The sequence below is a fragment of the Schizophyllum commune genome, assembly GCF_000143185.2.
Source record: "Schizophyllum commune H4-8 unplaced genomic scaffold SCHCOscaffold_1, whole genome shotgun sequence".
NCBI classification, from domain to species: domain Eukaryota; kingdom Fungi; phylum Basidiomycota; class Agaricomycetes; order Agaricales; family Schizophyllaceae; genus Schizophyllum; species Schizophyllum commune.
Genome location: NW_026089538.1, coordinates 3,788,654 through 3,813,502, shown reverse-complemented (window position 1 = coordinate 3,813,502; position 24,849 = coordinate 3,788,654). Strand labels below are relative to the sequence as shown.

Genomic DNA, 24,849 nt, shown 5'->3' with positions numbered 1-24,849 from the left:
AAGTTGTCAACTTCGAAGCCTCTTCCCGCCACCACCTCCGTCTCCATCTGCAATGTCCATTGACCTGGACTGGGAAAAACTCAATCGAGGGCTGGCCCAACATCTTGTCGACGTTTTGAACAGACAGCTGGCAAGCACAGAAACCCCCTCCTTCATCGGCCCTGTCCAAGTATGCTCCCTCGACTTCGGCTCTGCAGCTCCAGACGTTGAGCTCGTCGACCTCCGAGACATATACCGCGACTTCCTCGAAGATGACGAGGACACTCCCGATGACAAGGACGTCAAAGTAACCGAGACCGACCCCATCGACGACGAGGACGGCTACGAATGGGTCTCCCGCCGTGCTGCGCGCCAGGCGGATGGCTTCGCGTACCAGCACCTCCCCGCGCACATGCGCTACGGACAGTTCGGGCGCCCGGACATGTCAGCGTCGATGCCGTCGCTCATGAACCCGGCGATGGACCTGTGGAACGCGGGGATGAGCGTGCCGCACTTGAACGACTTTCGCGCCGCCGCGTACGCGTATGGCGGCAGCCCATTCCCCCGCACTCCCCTCCATCGCACCAGTCTATCCACCGCTCCATCTCCTCCCACACCACCCAAGGAAGAGCCACCAATACGCAGGTCATCTTCGACCGAGTCGCTTGACACCAGACCCGACACTTCCCCGCCAGAGCCACCACAACCTGCCGCGCAGCCCAACCTGCAGTTGCACCTCTACGTGACCTGGAATTCCGACCTACGTATAACGCTCACAACGTCCCTGCTCATTAACTACCCCTCCCCCTCGTTCATGTCGCTCCCCATCAAGCTCTCCGTTACCGGACTTGTGTTCAACGGAGAGGTTGCGGTCGCGTACGAAGGCGAGCGACGGCGTATACACTTATGCATCCTCGACGACCTCGATCCCTACGGCCCCGCAACCGCGAAGCGCAGAGACCCGACACCCCCAGAGCTGCTCATGGACGAGAGTGAGCCCATCACGCCCTCCGTCCTCGCTGCTGCGAGCGCGTCGACCGCAGGCATTCAGTCCGGTGCCTACTCGCGCGCGAAGCCCAAGCCCGTCGGCCAGCGTCTTCTTCCCTCCATCGTCATCGAGAGCGAGATTGGCCAGGCGGACAAGCACGTCCTGCGGAACGTGACGCGCGTGGAGAAGTTCATTCAGGATATGATCCGCAAGACGGTCGAGGAGGAGCTCGTATTCCCGAATTTCCATACCCTCGTCATGGGGGACGGATAGTCCACGTCTACATAGTGAGCTGCTACTATCGTACACTACTGCCACAACAACTACGATACATACAGGATACCCCAACTACACAATCACAACAGCATCTTGCTCATGTACGGCCCGTCGAGCTCGTAGCCGAGCTTCCTGTAGTAGTCGCGGGTGCCGACACCAGAGATGACCGCAAGCTTGATGCTACCGTGCTCCTCGCGCGCTATCCGCTCCGCCTCCTCCATGAGCAGCGTCCCAAAGCCCTGATGCTGGAACTTCGTCGGGTCGCGCCCGTGCACGGGCACCGCAGTCCCGTATACATGCAGCTCGCGCACGATGCTGCAGCCACCCTCCTCGGTCGGCATGAGTTCTGGCCTGAACGTGCCCTCCTCCGAGCACTTGCGCAAGCGCAGAAGACCGACAAGGATGTCCTTCTCCGGATCCTCATACGACAAAAACGTCTCCCACCCGCCATTTGCCGTGTAGTCCCGCCGGATGAGCTCGACGGACTCTGGCCGCACTTTGTGGTGGATCTCGTGGATCCCGACCTCGCGGAAGCGCACGTCCCGGCACTCCGCGCCAAAGTCCTTCATCCGGTTGAGCGCCAACTCGCGAAGGTTGCCCGAGTTGTCGCAGCCGCTGGTGACCAAAGGCAGGGGAATGTCCCTCTGCACGCGATAGACCCTCGTCCAAGGCGGCACCAGCGCCAGAATCCTTGCCACCACATCCACTAGCACGTTCGGCGTGTAGTTCTTGTACCGCCCCGTCCGCCAGAGCTCGTACAGCCCCGTGCCGCGGATGACGAGGGTGGGATAGATCTTCAGGCCGTCGCTTCGGAACGCGGGGTTCTCGAAGTACTCCTTGAACTGCTCGAGGTCACGCTCTACGCCGACGTTGGGGAGGTCAGGCATCATGTGCGCGACGACCTTGAAACCGGCGTCTTTGGCAAGGTGGAAGGATTCGGAGACTGCGCGGACGGTGTGGCCGCGGTTGGTGTCGCGGGCAACGTCCTCATAGACGGACTGGACGCCGATCTCGAGGCGTGTGCAACCATAGCGGAGCATTTGGCTGGTGAACGTCTTAGAGATGAAGGACCTGCGGAGGAAGGCTTGCGCACCTAAGGTGAGGCCTCAAGCAATAGTCTGGTCGAGTCTCGATGGTGATACCGATTGCTTTTGACTTGCTCTGTTCAGAGTATCTGTAGAACACACCGTTGAGATGAGCGTACAGAGATGGTATCTCAGTCGACGCACCGGACAGCTTCATCGACATCGGTGCCGGTAAACCCAGAGAGCGCATTGTGCAATTGTGCAACGAACTTGCTCCGGTAGTCCTCCGGCATGCTCATAAAGGTACCACCCATGATGATGAACTCGACCTGTATATGGTCAGCAAAACTTTCTGCCCGTGAGTCGGACCTCGCACCTTGTCCACACTATGCCCCAAAGCCTTCAGCTGCTCCACTCGCCCTCGCGTCTGCTCGTACGGGTCGTACCGCGCGCGGATGGCTCGCATACTTGTCGGCTCATAGCCAGTATAGCTCTGTGTGCTGTAGTCGAAGTCCGAGTCCGGTCCTCCCGGGCAGTACCTATTTTTCCGTCAATCGCGATCTCTCGACAAGGTATGGTAGAACGCACACGCAGATATTTCCTGTCATCGCAATATGAGGACACCGATGGGGCTTGCACATAACTGCCACCACAGCAATCTACTGGGCGTCAACATCGTCTACTCCCCTGCACCTTGACTGTGAACGCACCCCACTCGCAGTCCTGATCGGCCGCGCCTTGAGTTTCGGCAGCAGGGCCTTCTTGTAGTCGTCTGGGATCGCGCTGATGATGTCGACTAGACGGGGGACTCCGCCATATCCATATCTCTTGCTGATCTTCAGCCGAATCTCATTCAGCGAGACAGTCTCGTTGGCATCGTGCGCCTTGATGAGTTCCGCTGCAATGCCAGAAGTAACGCGGAGCAGCTGCTCGGCCTGGGAGGGACCTAGCCATACCAAGTCAGTCAAAAGTGAGGGGGGTTATCTGCTGAGGGTATAAGCACCATCTACCACCGTCTTCTGCACCATGGTGGGCGAGGATCTGGCAAGAAACAAGCGCCCGTTCACTTATCCAATGCGCCACTGGACATTTTAGACACCGGCCCGGGTATCCGGAACTGCGGGGACTGCCGAGGACATGATCCCCGGATCAGTATAGCGCGGTCCGTCGCGTCTTGCGCTCGAACCAAATCGCGTGGGATCTTCTTACTCGTGTTCACGTTCGGTGTCAACGGTCAGTGCACCCCTGGACACCTACCCCCACCATGTCTTCCCGGCGCGCCGCAGCACAGCGCGCCCAGGTCAACATCGCCGCTCAGGCGGACTCAGACTCGGACACCGAAGAGGATGAGCTCCCGCGGAAGCCCCCACCGAAGAGCCAGACGAAGGGGAAGGGACACGCACGCCGCAAGTCCCTCGCAGATGTGAGCGCGAGCAGCTCTTCTCTCGTCGCGTCGCGCCCCGCTCTACCTCCCAAGTCTGCCTCCGCACGCCGTCCAGCACGCGCGCCAAGATCAGGCGCGAAGCGTGGGCGGTCCCCCGACGCGTCCTCCCTCACGGACGTAGGTTCAGACGCGGACATGACCTCTCTCTCGTCCTCCCCGCACTCGACCTTCACGCCTGGGAAGATGATGCGCTCGAAAGCTCCTTGGAGTCTCGACGCGATCAGGCAAGATGCATGGGTCCTCATCGACATGGACGGCCACCCAGTCGATGGGGAGCCGCTCACCCACGACCGCAGTATCTGGTGGCCTGCCAAGGTCTGTGCATCACTTCCCACTTCCTGCACCCGACGCTTACCCGCCCGCAGATCGTCTACCGCGCCCCTCTCACGGCCCACCTTTACGGTGATCACCACCGCGAACACCAAATCACGATCCGCTCCCCCTCCCCCGAAAACATCATGTCCTTCCTCAGCGACCTCCAGACCATCCCCTTCACGGGCTTCCCCTGGATTATCAGCTCTGCACCAGCCCTCCCCATCTCACCGCGCAAGCGGCGTAAAACGAACCTCAATCACGATGACGTACAGAATGCATGGTACGACGCCGCTGCCACCGCCCTCAAGCACTACCTCGAGAACGAGTGTGACGGCTTCCCCCCGCCGTCTCTCGTGTCGCACGAGCTCTACCAGCGCTCGATACACATCGGCAGCATCTCCGAGGACGAGCTAGACGCTCCGGGCCCGTCGCAGCTGAAGCCAAAGGAGACTACTGAGAATTACGAGTACCGACTCGGTAACGAGCCTATCCTGGCGCAGGACAAGGGATACTTCTGGCCGGCAAGAGTGCTCGATATGTTTATGCCTGAAGGCAATCAACGAGCTGTCCGGTTCCGCATCGAGTTCTGCGACCGGTCACAGCGGACGGTGACGAAGAAGCAGTTCTATGACCAGACGGATCCCGAATTTCTCACTTGCAAGGTAAGCAAAGTTCCAGCGCGCCTCTCGCACCGACATCCTGATGTACTTCTCGCAGATGGGGGATATTGACAGCGGTCAGGAGGAGCCCGACGACGAGACATTACGCACGTCAGCTCTCGACGCGGAGCGGTCAGGTAGTCCCGAGCCGCAGGACCCTCCACCAGCCGCCAACGATTTCTGCGACCTCGATCTGCGTGAACAATGGGTGTACGCCAAGCCCGTCTTGCAGGCTATCCTTCGAGACGAGTACGCGCCCGCCAAAGAGCAAAATTTCACCTTCTTTGCTTCCGACACTGGCAGGAAGAAGCTTACGGAGAAGGCGAGCGCGCGCGGCACGTTGACACCGAAGGAGATTGTCCGCTTACGCGACTACATACTGGAGTGGTGCCTCCGGGACGCGAAGCACGCGACGCGGATAGAGGACGAGGCGATTGACGCTGCTTTGGAAGAGGTTGCGAAGGCGGAAGTACAGTCTGAAGCTGGACCACCGCCACCGTCGCAGCTCGAGGAGGACGCCGTTTCGAGGCCTTCCTCAACGCAGCCGCCACCTTCTTCTACGGCACCCAGCGACCCCGGAGACGACACGGTGAGTGATGTCTTCCGATGGATCAACACCCGACTGACTTCAGGCTTAGAGACCCGCAAGCGCCTTGTCCAATGCAGATACGGAAATGGATTCCTCAGAACGACATACCCGACCACCGCCTCAGCGAGGTTCAGAGGCATACGAGCTGCTCTCGCCGCTGGAAAAGCTCGAGGTACATTTGACCATCAGTCCGTTCAACGTCTCGCTCATCCTCGCATCAGTACTGCATGAACATCCTCCTACCCGCCGCCGTACAACAACTCCTCATCTGGCGCTCCGGCGACCGCCGCTCAACCGCGCTCCTCTCACCCGAAGAGGAAGCTCGCCTCTACAAGCTCGGCGTCGAGAAGAGTAAAGAGCAGGACTGGGTCGTCTCCATCCTCGAGTTTAGGAAGTTTGCTAGCAGGGTGCAAGCGACCCCGAAGGGGAAGGCAGCGGCACCAAAACGGAGGCAATCTATCGCGGAGGAGCCGTTGTTTTCCGCGTCGGGGAGGCCGAAGAGGCAGGTTACGAAGGGGCAGTCGTTCCGGTTGTGAGAGGGGGAGGTTAGGAAGAGTGGTGCATATAGGCTTGTCACATATCATCTGTATACTTGCAATGTTCATGGAAAAAGTAACGCATTTGTACGGAGGAAAAAGGCAAGTCAAACGGAGGCAATTCTCTACCAGTACTCCCTAGTACTCCGTGGCGCGGTATGTCGCAAAAGCCAAAGCATAGAGACTTGGTTGAACTATACCGCGTAGGTTATCTACTGTGCAAAGTTCTCTTGCGCTTGCATAATCCGAAAGCCTTGCGCCATCCGCGATCTCGATTTCGGAGCACATTCCTATTCTGGTTACAAAGACCCCGGGGACTTCGGGCCGGCGGGAGCATAATGACATCGATCCACGCGAACTTGCATTCTGAATTGATCCCGGCACTTGTCCTCCGCCACTACCACTGAGCATACGAGCCCTTGCCGGCCGACTGTAGTAATACTGTCAGGGAAGACCAATACTGCTGGGAACCACCTTGACTTGCGCAGTGTCCGCAACTTGAGAACCTAATCTACGCATGGCTACGGTATGTGTCGTGCACGCAATGCAGTGGATCTGTCTGACTATATAGGTAGCGTCCTACTGGGACCAGCTCCTCCTATGATGAACAAGCTCGGTCGGAAAGAAAGGCGGTCCTTTACAACGAGCTGAAAGGCCTCATTCCCCCGGAGCCTGGCTTGCGCTTGTTATCCCTCGGTTAGCTGGCGTCGTCCACTAGGTCTGCATCAACTCACAATGTACATACTCAGACGATGGAGGGGCACGCGGACTGTCGACTCTTCTCCTTCTGGGCAATCTCACACAATCCATTGAATATGTTTCGCGCAAGGCAGTCAAGCCGTGCGATTACTTCGACATAATTGCCGGTAGCGGCACGGGAGGGTAAGCTGCTTCACCTTGTCTCTGAGCCCGGCTGATGCCTCGCACTCAGCTTGATTGCTCTCTTGCTTGGCCGTTTCCGTATGTCAGTTGAACATGCGATCGAATGCTACACGAGAATAGTGGACCGGGTTTTCTTTCGGACGAAGGCCGATGGCACGTTCAGGGTCACGCCGTTCGAGGAGGTGTTGAAGGAGATATCCAACCGTTTTGGTGATGGAGATGATAGTCAGCTCATCACCAGCTCTGGTTCGCTGTGTAAAACGTCAGTAATCTCGGGTACAGTTCGATAATTCAATCGCTGACGTCTTCCAGGTTCGTCTGCGTCAGGGAGGATGACCAGTCTGGAACTATCCAGCTGCGAAAGCTTCGTACATATGTCCACCCGTCGGAGCCCCCCTTCCAGACTACGTTTATTGAAGCCACCAGAGCGACTATGGGTAACACGCTGTTCTTCAAACCCATCACAATCACTTCAGACTCAGGCGCGGTCTCTACCCTTCTTGATGCTGGCGACGCACACTGTAATCCCGTCTTTGATCTCTTGGAAGAAGCTCGATCGCTTTATCCGTCACGACGAATCTCCTATCTACTCAGCATTGGCGCAGGACGAGCGAGTACCATCGATTCCAGCCCATCTCGAGGCTTCCTTCATCAGCCTAGATTGGCTCTGTCCTGTCTAGCTGCCATGCAGCATCTCGCGAACTGCTGCGACGCCACAGCACAGGCATTTCAGCAGCAAAACCCCGAACTGGATCGCTCATACTTCCGATTCAGCCTTGATCAAGGTGTTTCCGATGGAAAGATGAATCAGTGGGAGCAGCCGGAGGTCCTGAAGGAGTGGACGCGTCCGTACTGTGTTGCCGTTCAGAAGCCTTTGTGGACGGTGGTCACGTCTATGATGCATGAACGTAATGTCGTGCAGGGTTATAATCGCAAACGGAGTCACTGACATCTTGCTTATGTTCCCCCTGGAAGTTACCTTCACCTCCGGACTTGTGTATAGCGATCTGAAGCACGATTCACTAGGAATGATTTGTGGCATAGGTAGACCAGCTCAAAAGGCCTGGACCCGGATGCATGTCTCCGGCAGATGCCGTTTAGGTTCCTTCCTTCCTTTTTCATGTCAACTTTTGATGTTCCAACGTCCTGCGCGTGCGTCGAAGCGGAAAACATGCATAGAGCGCATGCACGCCCTTCCTGGCACAGCTTGTCCCCATCGACGTCGACGTCGCCCCATTCCTCTGCCCTTCCAGACCGACTGTCATGCCTATAAACCTCCGCACACTTCCTGTGTACCTCTTACCGATGTTCTATTCGAAGCGCTCATCAACTGTGGGCGTAAGTATCATTGCCGCCACAATTCGCGCGCTTAGCGCAACTTCAGAAATGGCCCGCAGACCGTGACCGTCCTTCTGCGCCTAGAGGCGATAATCCAGTCCGTGCATCGTTCGACATGACGCCCTTGCGAGTCTCTGATCTATCCACAGTTAGATCAAGGGGAGTTTGCCGCACGCTTCACGCCTTCCGAGGTGAGCACACTGTTAGCGCCCAGCCACATTCTTCGAATAAACATTGTGTAGGCCAACATGTCGCGCCCTAAGGATACTCGTCGACCAACCTTTGGAGATCGCGTGAGGTCAAACACAGTGCGTATCCTACGATCTGTAGTGAATGCGCACTCAAGGCTTGTGCAGAAGCAGGAAGATGACGATTACTGGCAAATCGAAAGCGACGAGTTTGACAATAAACCTCCTGGTGATGCTGATGCCTGGGAGAAATGCGAATCCATCGTTGCAAAGCACGATATAACCTGGTCCCGCACCAATGGCGAGGGTATAGACAGCCTTCTTGTCTTTGTGAGTCACGCAATCTAGCTGCTGTGTGGTGATTCACAACTCGTCTGCAAGGCCGGACTCTTCTCTGCTGTCCTGACATCTTTCGTCGCCGAATCATACAAGTGGTTGCCCGAGGAGCCCGAAGACGTGTCGACAGAGTATCTTCGCCGGATTCTCGCTACTCTGATGAAAGTCGAACTATCGGAAGTCCCTACGTCTACGGGACGCCCTGCACTCCCGGACAAGGTCGCCATTGTTATCAATGCCCTTTGGTTCGGCAGCCTCACCCTCAGCCTTGCGTCTGCCCTCGTCGGCATTGTCTCCAAACAATGGCTGAGGGAGTACCTCATAGAGACCGGGCATGGTCACAGGACCAATCTCGCTGTTCGGCAAGTCAAGTTCGAAGGACTTGAGAGATGGTATGTTAGCACCATCATTTCTTCCATACCCTTGCTCCTGCAGACGGCGCTTTTCATGTTCCTTGCCGGAGTTGTCGACCTGCTCTGGCACATCCAGCCGGCCGTCGCAGCTCTGATCACCGCGCTCGTTTCGGCGCTTGGCGTCTTCTTCGTGGTGACGACGGTCCTGCCGGGGATACAATATGTTGTGTATCACCGCAGGCGCCGACTCCACGCAGTCAACCAGTTCCCTTTCAAGTCACCTCAATCCTGGTTTTTCTTGAAAGCCCTCGTGAGGACACTCAACTTCTTCGCTCGCATCTTTGCCTCTGCGATCTCCTTAACCAGGAGACGTATGGATTGCGACGAACGTGTGGCGCCGTACCGCATCTATCCTTCTTGGACGCAGTTAGATCTTGACTGGACGAGCCGACGAGACGCCGCCGCGACTTGGTACAACGAGCCTTCCTCTATAGCACGGTGCTTTGGCTTCATGGAAGTCAACTTCGAGCACGCGCACTTGCGCGACTGGATCTGGAATTGTCTGTGGCACATGCGTGACAACGCAAGGGATGCGATTTACGTTCTCCAGTGCTTCCGGCGGGGTCCAAAGTCCCACTTGGACCTGACCTCCCCTGAGGACGGCCTGATGCACAGCATCGCAAGAGCGTTGGACTCCCCTCGCGTTGCTTCGCAAACCATGGCCGAACTCGCTATGCACATCCTTCTGGTGACGGGCCATGGATCTCCTCGAGCTGCGACCCGCCTCGAACATACGATTCGTATGTTCAACACCCTTCGTCGGTGTGGTCGGCGCGAGACTCGCATCACACCCATGATCTTCACTTTCATGAACAATGCGCTCAGTGACCTGTCTAAGACTCCCTTAAGCACAGGCGAGTCCAGTTTGCCTCGCACCTTTTATCACTGGCTGATATATCCTAGAGCTGCGCTCGCAGCTGTTTTTCGTCGCTCGGGATATCTTGCGAAGTAGCCATGACGAGCAGACTGACAATGCCCCTTTTCCCTTGGTGCATGCCATCGTTGCGCACCTCTGTCGCGGCGGAACCGATACTCTAGGCGACCGCGCCGTGCGAGACACTATGTGTTTGGACCTCAGCAACGAAGTCCGAGAGTGGCTGGGCAGGTACCCGCGGCCCATGCGCGACCATGAGTGGAGCGAATACAAATCGCGTATTATCTGGTCGGCACAGATTGCGGTCGAGCTGGCAGCACATTTGTGGCGGTCCGATCCTTCAGGCTCAAGACTTGTCGAGCACCCTCATTTCACGCCTGTTTACGACCTATTCCTTCTGATTCACGCGCGAGTTCTCGAGATCCCGCAGGTCGTACCACCGACCTGGGAGCCAGAGAACTTCGACATGGACGAGTTTCTCGAGGTCAAGGTCACCCTCGAAGGCTTGCTCAATTCTACGGAAGAGCGTCAAGAGGGCCATGAGATGGAAGCAAGGCGAGAGACGCAGACAACTTCAGACTCGGACCGAACTGCTACGGACAATTTACAGGTGAATACGCTTGCCACTAATTTATGTTGGATGCTGACGCTTCAAACCCAGCCTCACCCAATCGAGAACATTACTGGCTCTACTTTCTCAGAAGAGCCAGCGAATCAACAAAACACAGGCTTCGAGGTGAATTATGTCTGATAATACGCTTGTATGTGATTGATAGTTTGTATAGACCGAGATCGACTGTGATTCGGTGCAAAACATTCGGGCGACCGGCAAGCGCGCCATCGACATTCCCAAAGAACAATCTGTTCCCATTGCGAGACGCGCTGGCGAGGTAGCAGAAGCGGCTCCATCTTTCGTTGAGGACCCATGGTACATGGAACAGGCCGTATAAGCGATGATGCCGCCATTGAATTGTGAGATGTGGTGGGAGAGCATATTGAGAGGCGTCTTGTGAGTCGAACTATGTGGCTATGAGGAAAGCCAGCTGCCGGGTACCCACTTAAGTATGTAATTATTTTCCTCCATACACTCCCCAATGTACTGTTCAGACAGAATCGCAAGCTGCTGGCGAAGTATTGAATAGAAATCAGATTCAGAGTCGAATTTCTCCTGTCACGTGCATGGTTGAAGTCGTGATCACCGCCAGATCCTAATTTTAGACGCTCTCCCCGACGACTTCATTGTCAATCGTGTATCTTGTTCTTGTTCGCCAGCAAGCGACAGAGCGAGGATATGCCACCGCCTACCGCTGGAGATGCATGGCTAGCAGGGAGACACTTCGGAATTGTCATCGACGCTGGTTCTTCCGGCTCACGTCTCTTGATATACAGCTGGAAGGACCCCCAGGCCGTCATACTGGAGGCGGGCGACAATGTTCCCCCTATGCTACCCAAGGTCGAGAAAGGCTCCCAAAGCGGGGAGGACTGGGTAACGAAGATGGAGCCTGGTGCGTCAACTGTACGCGTCGGACTCTGACAAGCACTGATCGTACACACTTGCAGGGCTCTCATCTTTCGCGGACAATGTAGAAGGGATTCCTGCCTATCTCAGGCCTCTTCTGGATCACGCTCGGAACCATATACCTCCATCCCTCCACCACGAAACTCCCTTGTTCTTGCTGGCCACCGCTGGCATGCGCCTGCTCACGCCGACTCAACAAGCGGAGGTCTTGCAAGAGACGTGTCGCTTCCTCGCGCTACACTCAAACTTCAAGATTGATGGGCCCTCGGCGGCAGGACCGTGCGGAAGCAGCGTACGCATCATAACGGGCGAGGAAGAAGGACTGTTCGGATGGATCGCGGTGAACTACCTGATGGACGGGTTCATCGGCTCGAGCGACATACGCACGACGTACGGCTTCTTGGACATGGGTGGCGCGTCTACGCAGATAGCCTTCGAGCCTGGCGAAGCACACGTAGCGGAGGATGACAACAGCCTCGTCGAAGTCCGTCTTCGACTGCTCACTGGCGAGGAGATCCGACATAAGGTCTTCGTAACGACTTGGCTAGGATACGGGACGAATCAGGCGCGCGAACGCTACGTTGGGCAAACCATCCGAGACTATGAACGCGCTCTCATAGACGGCTCCGACCCCCCTCCGGACGAGGACATCATTCCGGACCCGTGTCTGCCAAAGGATCTAATCCTCACCGAGAAGCCAATACATAGCGGCGACGCGTCTCCGCACTCACAGAAGGTCCACAAACTACGCGGAACAGGGTCCTTCGAACAGTGCATGAAGCAGACATACAAGCTTCTGAACAAGGACGCGCCTTGCTCTGCCACACCCTGTCTCATGGACGGCGTTCACGTCCCTCCTATAGACTTCTCGGTGTCCCACTTCATAGGTGTATCAGAATACTGGTATTCCTCTGACCATGTCTTCGGTTTGGGCGGCGCGTACGACTTCGTGCAGTATGAGCGCGCCGCGGGCGAATTCTGCTCGCGCAACTGGCAGGACATCGTCGACGACCACGCGCGCCAGCGAAATCGACCCGGTGGTGACGGCGAAGTCATCGAGAATGGAGAGGTTGTCGCTGTAGGGAAGTGGGGAGAGAACGTGGAGATATCCCGTCTGGAGATGCAGTGCTTCAAGGCGGCTTGGATCGTCAACGTGCTGCACGACGGCCTTGGGATGCCACGAATCGTCGACCCGGACGGAAACAAGACGACAGAGGCGAAGAAGGTCGAGGCACAGGCGGCCATAAAGGGGCTCGGGCGACCGACGTTCCAGTCCGTTGATACCGTTGGGGATATTGCTATCAGCTGGACCCTCGGCAAGATGGTATTGGAGGCCAGCAAGGAGGTCCCACTGAAGACGGCGGCAGACCGGCCATTGCAGGACCCCGTCGACGATATCCCTGACACTGCCAACTCGCCGATACAACCAATACGACCGCCCTTCTTTGACCTCGACGCCATAGAGGACAGGATAACACCGCATCTGCCGTCGTCGTTGCAGCGCTCCTCCCTCGGCTTCTCCCCTGTAGTCTTCCTCTTCTACGTCGTCCTCATCATGACCTTCTTCATCGTCGTATACCCCTTGCGGTTCAGGCTGCGCTCATTCATTCGCTATCTGAACAAGCGGAACTCATACCGACTTATGGAGGAAGGTCGTATGCCGCGAACACCTGCCTCGCCATTACCCAAGAAGTGGCTTCGTCGCGTGCTTCCAATCTCGATACCCTCACGCAACGGCTCGTCAGGCCCGAACTCTCCCATCGGGATGGCTCCTCGTATATCCCCCGTCCGCTCCTTCTCCATGCCCAGTGATGCGTTCACCGCCGTGACCAGTGCGCACTCGCGACCGTCCATATCGCGTTCGCCTACACCAGTGCCTCCTCACCTAGAGGCCGCCGAAAATAACGGCCAGCCAAATGGTCTCGCGCCGTCCTCGCTATCAGCCCGCAATGGCTCCCAGTTAAGCGTGGCTAGCGCAGCGCGTGCATCTGGGCAGCTCTCGCGGGTCAATAGCAGCGCGCATCTGCCGGGCCTTGCACGCGACGATTGACAAGCGAGAAGGAGTATGGTGGGATCGACATACCCTTCACTGGGCTGCCATAGCACGCCGCGAAAGGGGCGGCAGATGGGCTGCTGAATCAACCGGGTGCCTACTCACCAGCGGCTAGCCACGCTGAAGGTGCTCCGTTGCGCGATAGCACTGTCCACGGGGTACGCGCGCTGCAATCTCGGCGCGCTGCTTTGGTAAGTCCGTGTCTTTCGTCACCCCTGCCCCCGCGGCTGACCGTGTCCCGCAGGACTCTGTAGGCGCGGACCGCCTCTTGTGAGGTGACGGAGAGGCCGGGTGACCTCAGCTCTTGGGATCGAGGGCAGGATCGCGGGCGGCGGTAACTTATTACTCTAATGACCTTGCATACCACGGACTAATGACTGCACGTCTACAACAATGGGACTAGCTCTGCAATGCACAATGTACCTCTTCCAGCACCGTCTGCGGCCGATTCGAGCGGCGCCGGATCCTCGCGTGTCCCTCCTTGGCCCCCATCTCTCCGGCTACCCCTCCGCAGGACGAATTAGGCGCCTGCCATTGTCCCCCAAGATCGCGGCTGCGCACGACGCAGGTGCGGCTCGGGTTCGCCCATTGTCTGCGCTCGCACGGCTATCTGCTATCTGATGACGATCGCGCGCGCCCGACTCTAACTGCGCATGAGCGAAGGCGAACATGAGCTCTTGAGACGCCGTCGTCCCTGGTGCTCTAGTGCTTCGGCCACGCCGGAGCCTCGTGTTGTTGATACGCCGGGCGCGAGCATTACGCACGGTCGTGCGCGCGACACTGACATCTGGATGACGAGAACACGTCACGGGAGGGAAGCCTGCGCTGCTGGCAGGTCCTCGGCGTTTACCTAGGTGAACGACTGTATGTCGTGGTTTTCGGGGACGGTTCGCAGCCAGCGCGGAGGGGTGGAAGGCGTTTATCAGAGTTGATCATTAGGCGTAAGTCGTGGGGGTGGATGCTGCAGTACGCGAAGAAACTGTACAGAGTGGTCATGATGCCTGCATGAGAAGACGTATACACATGTCAATGAATGAGCGAGGGAGAGCGGATGAGGACAGCTGACTGGGTATATAATTTACAGGGCTGCGCAAGACGAGAGAGAGCAAGCGAGATACAAGATGGTACACGTTGATCAGTAAGTACACAATTAGCAGGGTTGTCTGACGCCCGACGTGCTTTTGGGATAGAGTCTATACAGGAGGGAAAGAACGAAAAATGGGAAAGGGGCGAACCGTCTAGCGGAAGGCCCCGTACCATTCAAGCGCAGCACGCACCAAGCCACTGCCCTGCCTATGGTGCCTCAGGAACTAGCCTGAGAGCCACCACTCAACGAATGTCTGCGCAGCAGCTTGTTCGTGAGTTTGCGGGCGGTGCTAGTAGAGCTTTTAGCGGAGGCTTTGGATTCGCCAGAGCGCGATTGAAATCTGGGCGACATGTTGATTAAGCGTTGGAAGAACGACATCTTCAGGCTCTTCAGCGAGCGTGGCGATGTGGGAGAACGTTGTGTGGTGCTCGTAGCAGTGTATATTGTCGTAGATGCGTCCGGGTTCTGTACGTGCCACCTCAGCAAACCGTCCGCAGGTCAAGCACTTCACTTACAATGACATGCACCTTCTGACCCGCATTAGGGATCACGTAGTAGGTGCTGCCGGAATGCTCGCTAGGCGTCCGCGACGAACGCGAGGGCGAGCGAGGCGCGCGCCGCGGTTTCTCGCCATTGAGCGGTACCGAATGCGATCGCTGTTGTCGCGTCCGCTTCGGAGGGTCGCCCTCTCGCTTCCTTGGCCGTTTGGGCCGCCTGCTTTGGTCCGACAACGGCGGCGAGGATGTGGGGGGATAGGATGCCGGCATGCCTCGCTCCGGGCTCGAGCGGCTGACCATGGTGTGCCGAGGGCTGCGCGCGGGAGGATGGGGATACATCGCGGGCGGCGAGTAGTTGGCCTGCGAATGGTGACTGGGCGCGTAGACGATAGCTGGCGGAGAATGCGAAGTGCGCTGCTGCTGATGGCGGGACGATGACGGAGCGCGGACAGATGGCTGGTGCCAGGGCGAGGCCGGGACCATCGCTAGCTGCATGTTAGGCACCACAGAGCGATGGCCATGTGACGAAGGCCTGGACGAAGGGATGGGCATTGGAGGCGTGGGGGGAGGGTGGTGAGGTCGTGAGGAGCTGCTTCCTGCGTGTCCGCTACTGCGATTCGCAGCTCGGAGCTCCTTGTCCTGAGGGAGGGACTTCGAGCGTGAGTGCTTCGGCGCGGTGTGCACGCTGTGCTCATCGCGGGGGGTGCGCGAGCCGTCCGTCTTGTCCTTCGCCGACTTGTCGCTGCGCTTGCGATGGCGAGAATGTGGCTGCGAGCCTTCCCATGCGGCATCGAAAGCCTCGGGGAGCGAAGGTCGGGAATGGTGACTGGGAGGATGGGGTAGTGTTCGCGGACGTGACATGGATTCTGTGCGGTCATGGTGTCGATGAGAGGTCCTCTTCATGGAGGAGTGTCCGGACACGGGTATTGGTACGTCCGGCCTGCCGTCGTTGAAGCGTAAGAGCATCTTGGGCGGGACGGATCGGGAGCTACCCGCCTCGGAGGGCGGGCGCGAGGGGAGGAGTGCGTCGTCGACGCGCGTGGGGCATTCAGAGGGGGCGCGGAGCGACTCTACCTCAAGTCGATGTATCCACGCCGCAGTGCGCGAGCGGGAGTTGTAGTACTCCTCAATGGCCTCCGGAGACGGATCGTACTCTGTCATCACAGCGCGTAATGAAGGGGTAAAGGGACAAAGACGGGGAGCTTAGCGCGCGCTTTGAGGGAGGAGTGGATTCGTCGGAGATGGAGACAAAGTGCGGAGGCTGTGGGTGGTGTCGGCTGCGGGGCGACAAGGCTCAGTGGAGAGGGCCCATGGGTACGTGTAGGTGGAGGCGATCTGCCTCGGATCCGCCTCAGGTTTTATCAGGAGGCAAGGGCCTGCAAGGCCCGGGTTGGATAAGATCAACGCGTGTTGTCCTCGAGGCAGGTCCGTCCCGCCGAACACGAAGGTCGGTCACAGGTGAATAGAAGCCTCCCTTACGGGGTAGCGCAAAGAGTACGAGTCCCCGCAAAGGCTACTGCATTCGGGGTCAGCCATGCGACGGCGCGGAGGCGCACCAGCATGTCAGGCGCCGTATTCCATTGTCCGTAGTGCGGCTCGAGGGCGCGCGCATCGGCCGACGCTGGGGCGGAGATGAGTGCGGGGTAAGACGTACGTCCCGCCCCCGTCGCCGCCATGTCTCGTAGTCGCGAGCGTTGCGAGGAAAGGCGACGACAAAACGACGGCGTGCTGAGTGGGACGGACAGGTTTGCGGCCACCAGGCTGATGCCATCACAGCGAGTTCAACATCCCGCTCGTCAGCGTCCCGTGCCTCCCGCCCTTCAAGGACCTACGGCGGGTTTACGTACGTACGTCCCCGAGTACGCAAACAGACCAACTTCCGCCATATCCAGAACATATCACGACCCACCCGCACACGCTCAACATGAACGGCGGATGAAAAGCGGGTCGGCCGACTACATAATTCACAAGAACTTGGGCGATGATGAAGGCGATAAACACAGCTATTAGTATTACACTCGGCCTAGGTCTTTCTCTTCTCTCGCGGAAAGATATCCTATCGCCTACTGTGTTCGAAGACGAATTTTTGGGCGAAGAGTAATTGGCTGGCGCTCTGCATGTCGTGGTCGATGGTTCAGCAACGCGCTGGCATTGGCTCAAACAGCAAGCGCGACGTCACAGTCATCGCAATAGACCTATCGGCCTATGCACTCCTAAACTCCTTCGAAAATAAGCGAACAAGTGGCTCGACGCCACACTTCGCAACGGGGAACTGTGTGGCATCGAGACCTTACATGCATTGTGCTCGAATAGGCAATTTATGGCCACACGCCTCTACAGACCAGCTACGACAAACAAGTTTTCCTCGAGAATGGCGACAGGATTGCGGACGTGCCAGTCGAATTAGCAGTCGAAGTTTGCGCCACACGTCCGGCATGTCACTGGAAGCAAAAATTGGGCTTGCCGCTCGCAGCCAGTACCCATAATATACAAGAAGCTCGACAATGATGAGAGCGATAAAGCAAGCACATTGATAGCAATTACACGCAGCCTAGATTCTCTTCCTCCTCTCCTCCCACCACCATCCTCTAAACTGATCTCGTCACGGGTGAATCGTCACCGCCTACCCACTCTGCTGGCTGGACCCATCAAACGCTGCATGAATCTTGCTCGACAAGTCGTGGTGCACCGGCGGTCCCTGCATCCCCGCCCCACGCGAGGGCGTATTATGCCCCGAATGCGCCGGCGTCAAGCCCAGGCGGGGCGTAATCAGCCCACTCCCACCAGGTCCAAACACGAACCCGCCGCTCATCACGTCCGACGAGTTGTAGCCTGCGCTCGATGTCAGTAAATCGCACACTTTGTGCATGGAAGAATCACGCACCCGGCACCAGCACGCTCTCCCAGAACCCATTCAGGATGCTATCCATGTTCAACCCCGGATCCGTGCCCTCCTCTGTGGGCGCAGGCCCCATCGTCGGCGGGAACGTCGAGATATCCGCCGCGCCCGGCCCCATCTCGCTGTCGAACGCGAACTCGTTCATCATGAACGGCTCCCCGTGGTTCATGCCATTATGCTGATTATGGCCATTGTGCGAGAGCGTCGGGCCGCCGCCGTTCATGTTGTGGTCGTTGGGTGAGGTTGCGTCGGCGCCCGACGGCTGGTGCGGCTCGAGCTTGGCAGCGATGAGCGCATGCAGGAAGCCTGCGTACAGGGCTGGCGTGTGCAGCGGGTGCGCCGCTGCGGCATTCAACACGTCCGCGACGTCCTTGACCAGCTGCAGTGTGCGCTGCTCCGTTTCTATGAAGGGCTGAAATTCGGGGCGGAGGAGCTGCTATGTTGTTAGTCCTGCGCGCTTCGTGCACCACCGACGATCCCCTCACCTTCAACAACGTGAGAACCGCGTAAGAGATGAGCACGCAATGCGAGTCGGGCGAATGGCGAAGAAAGTCGTTCGCCGCGAGCTCGTCTCGCACAATGAGCGCACACGTCGTCGCTGCGGAGTGGCACCGTCCAAAGAAGTGGCCCATGTCTACGGGATTCCGCTCCAGCGCGTTCTGCAGGCCGAAGCCATTGAGTACGAGGAGCGAGTAGTTGAAGTAGAATTGAGCAATCGACTTGGTGTACAACATCCAGCGCGAGGGCGGACCTGGAAGGTTATCTCAGCTATTGAACACCTTAAAGGGCGCAGCCAATATACCAACCAGGCGGTATGGCAATCCACTGCTCCTTCCAAGCCGTCAGCTGCGACTCGAAGGACCTAATGACGAGCATGTAGTCGATGTCCATATGCAGCCCCGACCGACTGTCCGTCGCTGAGTACAGGAAGTCCAGACTCCGCGACATCAAGCGTTGTAGCTCCTGTATTGAAAGTACGTTAGCCTCTACCATTACCCATAGGATTTGCTTCGCAAACTCACCGCATACCCCGCCAACGCGCCATCGCCCACATTTGCTATCGGCGACCTACACCACGACGTCACGTTCCGCACGATATTACTACAGCGAACAGGGGCCAGTCAACAATGACATCCTCATGCAAGTTGAGATGAGCAGATACGCACTCCTCCTTAATCGAGTACGGCTTCCCGAGCTGCGCGCTGAAGCTGCGGTCGAGCACGAAACACATGATCCACGTCCGCTCGCGATTGTGCACCTCGTAGTCACGCGCGCGACCCTCCTGCGTCTCCTCGCTGTTGACCGCCGTCTTGCGATGCAGATTAAGGTCCGTGGCCATGCTGATGGAGGGTTCAGTAAAGGCTTAACCGGTAAGCAAGCAAACGAAGGGCGTTAATCAAGGCTCGAACGCTGTCAAAAGGCGCACCCCGCCACCTAACACGCGCCTGGGTGCCTCCAGCACCAATACAGCGGTTCTTTACAGCCAAGGCTAGCATACCAGCACCCTGGGCTGACGCAACATCCACTGTATATATTAAGTAATCATACTCACCGGATCGCCATCCCCAACAGTAGCCACGTCTTATCCTGCTCGTACCGCTCGACCGCGCCGCTGCCCCACAGGGACAGGAGCAAATACGCCTGGACGATCTCGACAGACTTGTAGCCCTGTATATACGAGGATTAGTACGGAAGAGACAGACAGTATGACTGCAATGGAGTGCAGGCGTCAATGTAAATGTGGGGAAAGGAGGATTCGACGATATGAAGGATCGGATTGCGGGGAAGATGAAGGTACAAGAAGTATGAAAATGGCTGCAACGACGGTGCGTTGACGTCGGGAATCATGAACGCACCTTCGCGGGAACGCTAAACGCAAGCTTCTGCGAGAGCTCAGATAGCCTGGGATGCAATTCCGGATTGGCGTCGTAGTATTTGGAGGCGACGGCGCAAACTAAATGATTTTTTGCCTTTAGTTTTGAAGAGAAATGGTCAAAAGGATGACCTACTCGTCGTGAGGAGGAAGGGCGACCGCGAGCACACTAATGACGGTGTGTGGAATTCCGGATCTAGGACGTGTGCGCACATCTGCCATCGGTGTCAACAAAGCCCGATATTTGAATGCTGTGCCTCGTACATTCATTCGCTCGAAGAAGCTGCAGCATGGCGTTAGTACCATCTTGCATGCACAGGATCAAACGTACATCTTGAATAACGCTACGACCTCCTCTGTTCGCACAAAGCTTAGCATCTCGGGTTGCACTTGCCGCTCGATATATAGTCGTCGAAGGGGTAGTATGGATATCGGGCCGGGCTTGAAGTAGTTTGCGCTCGCCACGCCTACTTGTCCAGCGGAGCCCATAGGCGGAACATTCTGCTGAGCTCGTCGATTGGCAAGACTTGCTTCCGCCAATAAACCAAGAGGGTTGAGGGAATTGTCGGGTAGGGAATGTAGTTTCGGGGAAGAGGGTGTCGCGTAGTGATCGGACGGAGTGTGCATATGGTGCCCATTGTGGTGAAGCTGGTGGTACTGCCCATCCGTATTGTGGTGGTTCATATGGTGGTGTTCTTGGTCGGAGTTATGGGGGTCATTATGGTCACCGATGAGAGCCTGCGTGGTCGCTGTCTGTGTCGGCGACGGCGAACGAGAAATCATGCCCGACGCGAGGGATGGGTTGCCGATACTCCTCAACACCGTGTCCAGTGTGCGCTCCATCTTGCGCAGCGACCGTGTAAGAATCTCATGCTTCCTGGAGTGTGGGCCATGAGCGAGGAGATCTGAATCCCGTTGCACCTCTCCGACGTACTTAGAGGATCGCTTCCCCCGGTTGCTCTCCTCGAAGATGCACTCGTGGCCACCGGTCTGACAGCGCTTGCACGGTGGGCCTTGCTCGGCGCCGACGCACTTCATCTTAAGGCGTCGGCACACGGTACAGGCGCGGCTCCCGCGCGTCGCCTTCGTTTTGGGAGCGTCGGACGCCCCTGGATCGGCAGTGGGCGAGCGCGCCGAGGAGGAGGATACAGAGCTGGTGTCTTCGGTCAGTCTTGCGCAGTCATTGGAGGGATTAGCACGCGCACTTGACGGACTCTGCATCTGCATCTTGGCGGGCCTTCTTCCTGCTGTCCATCATGGACGAGCCCGACGCGGGGCGCTTGCCGTTCATGTTGGAGGACCCGGACCCGTTCGCGTAGCCGTTGCCGTAGTTGCCGTCGACTGGCGAGGTTGCTTCGCTGCCACCATTGGGGTGATAGTTCCTGGGCAGTCGTTGGGGAAGGGGGGCAGACGACGCGGACGAGTGGAATGTGGTCGGGTGTGCAGCGTACATGGAGAGCGCGGGATCGAGGGGGGAGGGGGGTGGATGCATCTCGCGGGACGACATGGTGGTGGGATGTGTAAAGGCGGCTGGGGAGCGCGATCGGGTGGGTAGCTGTCGCAACTACCAAAAGTGAATCAGTCGGTGGTCTGGTATGGAGAACGAGGACAAGGGGCTCACAACCAAGAAATCCCCCTGGGCGTATGACCACGCTCTTCGCTGGACGCGCAAGACGCTATGCAAATCCTGCGGAGCCTATTCCACGCTTGGTATTAGTGTAAGCGGGTGTGCGGCAGTAGCGATGGGGAGATGGGAGTAGGAGACAACCCCTGCCGATCGCGTGCTCTGCCACCCGGGTTGATTGGGGTGTCCTTACGCTTCCACACAGTCAGAAAGACCCTCTTCCGCTGCAAGGAGAGCCCGAAAGTACACGAAGAACCTCAGGTGCGAGTGACGAGTGTGAAGAGAGCTGACTAAAGGCCGACAGTCAACGCCTGCATCTTTGCAAATTTCCCCGCACGGGAGGCGGACTTGGTTATTACACGTGGTGCGGGACCTCCTCCTGTCGCCCCCTAACCTGCTCGTACCAAGCCTTGGTTCCGATGATGGGTAGATATTCACTGGAACCCTCAGTAGAAATGAATGTGCGCTGCACTAGGGAGGCGAGGCACATCCCAGATACGATTCACAAACTGAGATTTCTACCAACCCTCCAGAGGGGCTGAGCATGATTCCTTATATCCAAGTGCAGGGGTACGCGCCTGCGCACCACGCATGTCTCTGAGTTTGCAGTTGAGAACAGCGTTTGCAATGAGTTCCGTGGTAATCCTCTGCAATCGTCAAAAGTGATCGGAAGTTGGAATTCCGCGGATTACCACGGAACTCCAGCGATTCAATGGGATCTGCAGAGTTTTGTGGCAATCCTGGGTAGCCCCCATCCACTCATACCAGGCAAGTGGGCTCGAAGTAAGGTAGAACATGTTCCTCTTCGCGCTGATGAGGTAGTTGAGGGCAGAATGAGTGTTTCCAAACCAGGTTCTGCTTGGTGCCAGCGCGCACGCGCAATCGTACTTTGTGGCACACGGCGACTTTCCAGGCTTTCGTAAACGAAAAATCGTCGAATTACATCAACAAGCGCCTAACGTATAAATCTACTCGACATAAGCAAGAGGGCAAAGCTACAAACAGCCGGTCGTGGAGGGTAGGTAGGTAGGTGCGTACTGTAAGTAGCCGAAAAATGGTCTGCCAAGGGCAAAAAAGGTATATGTGCACGCAAGACAGAAGGCCCATGAAAGCAGCACAGAGTCGAGGGACGGAAGACAGCCAAGCCCCCACAACGATCAATACATTCTAGATCAAGTACAAACGAGCGACGGAGAAGTGGTCGGATTGAAGAGGGGGTAGCGGACTAGTAGGCGCAGACTAGCAAGCGGGCAGCAAGGCAAGTAGGCAGGTTTGGCGCCCGCCGCGCGTACCACATAAATCATAAGGATATCGGTATCCATCACCCAAGGTGTCCATCTGTGCGTTTCTATAGCATGTGTGCAGGCAGCAATGGTGCGTTCGTTCTAAGATTCCTCTTTACCACTCTCGACCCCTACTGCGACGTCTGGATGGATCCTCGTCAGGACCGATACGGCCGTACATCCTCCTCGGACTCCCTGCTGCTGTACGGCGGTGACGGAACCGGAGTGGGCGTGCGAGACGGCCATGGCGACCCGTACGGCGAAGCAGTGTACTTCGGCGTGTCCAACGTTCCACCAAACGCGCCATGCCGCGAGATACCACCAGCACTGAGCGTATCCGATGACGGTGCGCGTCCCAGGTTGCTTAGCCCCGTCAACCCGAGTGCGCTCGCCATTGCCTTTGGACTGCTGAACGGTGATGGACGCCGCGGGGGCTCGCCTATGATGGGTGCGTCTGAGCCAATAGGAGATCCCGGAAAGTTGTTTTTCCTGTCACCTCTTGGGCTGCTCGTACCGGTGAGCACGATGGCGACGGGCGCCCGCGCACCCTCCGGCTGGTTATACATCGCGGTCGCCGCCAATACTGTCGTCGCACCGATGCAGAACGAGGGCGTTATCCTAAAGTTGAACAACGCTACGGAGGCGAGGAACGAGAGCACGATGGACAAGCTGGTCGCGAAGCCCTTGAGGATGTTGTCCGAGTACTTGATCACGATCGCCGTGACGAGCCCGCCGAACACCTGCACGAGCACCGTCGCCCACGCCCATCCGCCGAAGTGCGCAAACACGCCGCTCAGGAAGCCTCGCGAGCTCGCCGGCGTGGGGTGGAAGAGCACGGGCAGCAGTGCCGGCACGAGCGAGAACAGCGAGAGCTGCACGTTCCGCACCCAGAGGTCTGCTTTGGAATTCTTCAGAACCATCTCGAAGTAGACGCCCGCGAGGCCGGAGGTGAAGCATGCGGCGGTTACCGCGCCGAAGCCCTTCAGTGGCGACATGACATGGATGTGTAGCGGTGCCTGGTCGTGCGCGCTGCCCACCTTGGGCGGCGGCGCGTGCGAAGGGACGTGCCCGGCGCCTGCGGTTGTCTGCGACTGTATCTGCACGATGGCGACACCAATGGCGAGGAAGAACAGAGATAACCACTTCGTCGTGCCGAGCCGCTTGCGCAGGAGCACGACGGAGAACGCGGCGGTGGTGAGGATCTTCATCTGGTAGGTGACCTGGAAGGTGGCGACGGGCAGGTTGCTGATGGCGACGAACTGGAGGGAGTTCTGTATGACATAGAGGATGGCGGGTATGGAGAGCTTCCAGCAGTCGGGGCTGAAGATCTCACCGCAGACCTGCGCGAGCGACGCGCCCCAGGCGGTGTCCCACGGACTCCTGCGCGAGTAGGGCGTGCCGTCGCGCTCGCTGCGCTGGCGCTGAACGCGGACGAGGGCGATGACGAAGGATATAGAGCCCTTGAGCAGTTCGTTCAACAGCACGGCGGACGCGGGGGAGTAGGATTGTGACGCCGGGGTAGAGACACGGGAGTAGTGCATGACGATGGACAAGGCGGCATTTTGCACGGCTAGGGTGACCAGGCTGGAGGTGTTCAGGATGGGCGGCGTGGCGCGACATAGTGACAACTCACGAGACGTATTTCAGCGGCATGCCGAATATTGACGGGCCGTCCGAGGACGGAGAGGAGGTCGCCACGGGCAGCTCCTTCGAGTCCCCCGCATACGCCTTTGCGCCCCCCGAGTATGAAGGCGTCGGCGGCGTGACCAGGATCGGGGAGGGGCCGGACTGAGGCGCGATGCTCAGATTGCTGGAGGACGCGCGCGCCATGGGCTGCGGTCTGTGGTACATTGCGACTGCGTGTCGGGCTGGTATGTCTGCTTGTCCGCGGGCGCCGGGTGGACGTTCGCGAGCGGGCGTAACAGCGGGAACGGGTGTTGCAACTCGGGTGTCGCGCGCGCTGGGGTCGGCGCACACCTGCAAATCGGGCGGCCTGCGGAAGAGGTGGCGCGGGGGCTTATAAGGCAGGCTTGGGCGGGGGGAAGGGGCACCTGTGGCCTTTCTCTGGCCTTTTTCCTCAGAGAACGCGTGAGGCGAAATGACAAGAAGCGCAGGAAGCCATCACCGATTCGCGCTGCTGCGCTCAACGGAATTTCCCACGCGACTTACATC

The 24,849-nt window shown here is 57.9% G+C and overlaps 9 protein-coding genes across 9 annotated transcripts; 5 read left to right on the top strand and 4 right to left on the bottom strand.

Moving 5' to 3' along the window:
* Window positions 1-26: 26 nt before the first annotated feature.
* Window positions 27-1,240, top strand: SCHCODRAFT_02563510 (uncharacterized protein; the record flags this gene model as incomplete). The annotated part of the gene is made up of 3 exons (XM_003034778.2): window positions 27-341; window positions 609-991; window positions 1,073-1,240. The coding sequence occupies exons 1-3, from the start codon at window positions 53-55 to the stop codon at window positions 1,238-1,240; spliced, it is 840 nt and encodes a 279-aa protein (XP_003034824.1). The 5' UTR covers window positions 27-52.
* SCHCODRAFT_02608361 (histone acetyltransferase ELP3) lies at window positions 1,014-3,314 on the bottom strand. Its single transcript, XM_003035606.2, has 7 exons — window positions 3,272-3,314; window positions 2,979-3,214; window positions 2,857-2,927; window positions 2,645-2,807; window positions 2,473-2,597; window positions 2,337-2,417; window positions 1,014-2,287 (listed from the first exon to the last, which is right to left on the bottom strand). The coding sequence occupies exons 1-7, from the start codon at window positions 3,294-3,296 to the stop codon at window positions 1,324-1,326; spliced, it is 1,665 nt and encodes a 554-aa protein (XP_003035652.1). The 5' UTR covers window positions 3,297-3,314; the 3' UTR covers window positions 1,014-1,323.
* A 145-nt stretch (window positions 3,315-3,459) lies between these two features.
* On the top strand, window positions 3,460-5,906 carry SCHCODRAFT_02608360 (uncharacterized protein). Its single transcript, XM_003034779.2, has 5 exons — window positions 3,460-4,027; window positions 4,078-4,689; window positions 4,745-5,275; window positions 5,325-5,447; window positions 5,497-5,906. The coding sequence occupies exons 1-5, from the start codon at window positions 3,533-3,535 to the stop codon at window positions 5,809-5,811; spliced, it is 2,076 nt and encodes a 691-aa protein (XP_003034825.1). The 5' UTR covers window positions 3,460-3,532; the 3' UTR covers window positions 5,812-5,906.
* Window positions 5,907-6,204: 298 nt separating this feature from the next.
* Window positions 6,205-7,998, top strand: SCHCODRAFT_02608358 (FabD/lysophospholipase-like protein). The gene is made up of 5 exons (XM_050344313.1): window positions 6,205-6,337; window positions 6,387-6,507; window positions 6,561-6,693; window positions 6,743-6,955; window positions 7,006-7,998. The coding sequence occupies exons 1-5, from the start codon at window positions 6,329-6,331 to the stop codon at window positions 7,640-7,642; spliced, it is 1,113 nt and encodes a 370-aa protein (XP_050203148.1). The 5' UTR covers window positions 6,205-6,328; the 3' UTR covers window positions 7,643-7,998.
* On the top strand, window positions 7,800-10,999 carry SCHCODRAFT_02040395 (uncharacterized protein). The gene is made up of 9 exons (XM_050341587.1): window positions 7,800-8,031; window positions 8,078-8,128; window positions 8,181-8,222; window positions 8,274-8,339; window positions 8,388-8,549; window positions 8,601-9,822; window positions 9,872-10,452; window positions 10,504-10,578; window positions 10,628-10,999. The coding sequence occupies exons 1-9, from the start codon at window positions 7,957-7,959 to the stop codon at window positions 10,790-10,792; spliced, it is 2,439 nt and encodes an 812-aa protein (XP_050203147.1). The 5' UTR covers window positions 7,800-7,956; the 3' UTR covers window positions 10,793-10,999.
* A 134-nt stretch (window positions 11,000-11,133) lies between these two features.
* Window positions 11,134-13,411, top strand: SCHCODRAFT_02484642 (uncharacterized protein; the record flags this gene model as incomplete). The annotated part of the gene is made up of 2 exons (XM_050342837.1): window positions 11,134-11,347; window positions 11,403-13,411. 2 exons carry the CDS (start codon window positions 11,134-11,136, stop codon window positions 13,409-13,411), a joined length of 2,223 nt encoding a protein of 740 aa, XP_050203146.1.
* A 1,306-nt stretch (window positions 13,412-14,717) lies between these two features.
* On the bottom strand, window positions 14,718-16,159 carry SCHCODRAFT_02482860 (uncharacterized protein; the record flags this gene model as incomplete). The annotated part of the gene is made up of 2 exons (XM_003035607.2): window positions 14,718-14,966; window positions 15,017-16,159. 2 exons carry the CDS (start codon window positions 16,157-16,159, stop codon window positions 14,718-14,720), a joined length of 1,392 nt encoding a protein of 463 aa, XP_003035653.1.
* A 1,275-nt stretch (window positions 16,160-17,434) lies between these two features.
* On the bottom strand, window positions 17,435-21,662 carry SCHCODRAFT_02608348 (uncharacterized protein). The gene is made up of 14 exons (XM_003035608.2): window positions 21,392-21,662; window positions 20,976-21,334; window positions 20,705-20,923; window positions 20,102-20,647; window positions 20,035-20,053; window positions 19,907-19,985; window positions 19,754-19,851; window positions 19,450-19,565; window positions 19,064-19,237; window positions 18,920-18,998; window positions 18,704-18,860; window positions 18,383-18,648; window positions 17,883-18,330; window positions 17,435-17,830 (listed from the first exon to the last, which is right to left on the bottom strand). Exons 2-14 carry the CDS (start codon window positions 21,275-21,277, stop codon window positions 17,622-17,624), a joined length of 2,712 nt encoding a protein of 903 aa, XP_003035654.1. The 5' UTR covers window positions 21,278-21,334; window positions 21,392-21,662; the 3' UTR covers window positions 17,435-17,621.
* A 904-nt stretch (window positions 21,663-22,566) lies between these two features.
* Window positions 22,567-24,849, bottom strand: SCHCODRAFT_02563487 (nucleotide-sugar transporter; the record flags this gene model as incomplete). The annotated part of the gene is made up of 3 exons (XM_003035609.2): window positions 24,311-24,849; window positions 23,192-24,261; window positions 22,567-22,742 (listed from the first exon to the last, which is right to left on the bottom strand). The coding sequence occupies exons 1-3, from the start codon at window positions 24,526-24,528 to the stop codon at window positions 22,567-22,569; spliced, it is 1,464 nt and encodes a 487-aa protein (XP_003035655.1). The 5' UTR covers window positions 24,529-24,849.

Bases quoted from the DNA above. Each gene is read 5' to 3' on its own strand.
- SCHCODRAFT_02608348 (XM_003035608.2), bottom strand. From the start codon at position 21,277: ATGTCGTCCCGCGAGATGCATCCACCCCCCTCCCCCCTCGATCCCGCG. The intron at 19,852-19,906 runs GTAGGTCATCCT...AAAATCATTTAG, and splicing joins GCCCTTCCTCCTCACGACGA to TTTGCGCCGTCGCCTCCAAA. The intron at 19,566-19,753 runs GTGCGTTCATGA...TCGTATATACAG, and splicing joins CGTTTAGCGTTCCCGCGAAG to GGCTACAAGTCTGTCGAGAT.
- SCHCODRAFT_02608358 (XM_050344313.1), top strand. The intron at 6,508-6,560 runs GTTAGCTGGCGT...GTACATACTCAG, and splicing joins CTTGCGCTTGTTATCCCTCG to ACGATGGAGGGGCACGCGGA. The intron at 6,956-7,005 runs GTCAGTAATCTC...GACGTCTTCCAG, and splicing joins TCTGGTTCGCTGTGTAAAAC to GTTCGTCTGCGTCAGGGAGG.
- SCHCODRAFT_02608360 (XM_003034779.2), top strand. From the start codon at position 3,533: ATGTCTTCCCGGCGCGCCGCAGCACAGCGCGCCCAGGTCAACATCGCC. The intron at 4,028-4,077 runs GTCTGTGCATCA...ACCCGCCCGCAG, and splicing joins GTATCTGGTGGCCTGCCAAG to ATCGTCTACCGCGCCCCTCT. The intron at 4,690-4,744 runs GTAAGCAAAGTT...TACTTCTCGCAG, and splicing joins CCGAATTTCTCACTTGCAAG to ATGGGGGATATTGACAGCGG.
- SCHCODRAFT_02608361 (XM_003035606.2), bottom strand. From the start codon at position 3,296: ATGGTGCAGAAGACGGTGGTAGATG. The intron at 2,598-2,644 runs GTGCGAGGTCCG...GACCATATACAG, and splicing joins TGGGGCATAGTGTGGACAAG to GTCGAGTTCATCATCATGGG. The intron at 2,288-2,336 runs GTGCGCAAGCCT...GACGTTCACCAG, and splicing joins TGCTTGAGGCCTCACCTTAG to CCAAATGCTCCGCTATGGTT.
- SCHCODRAFT_02040395 (XM_050341587.1), top strand. From the start codon at position 7,957: ATGCCTATAAACCTCCGCACACTTCCTGTGTACCTCTTACCGATGTTC. The intron at 8,340-8,387 runs GTGCGTATCCTA...AGGCTTGTGCAG, and splicing joins ATCGCGTGAGGTCAAACACA to AAGCAGGAAGATGACGATTA. The intron at 9,823-9,871 runs GCGAGTCCAGTT...GATATATCCTAG, and splicing joins TAAGACTCCCTTAAGCACAG to AGCTGCGCTCGCAGCTGTTT.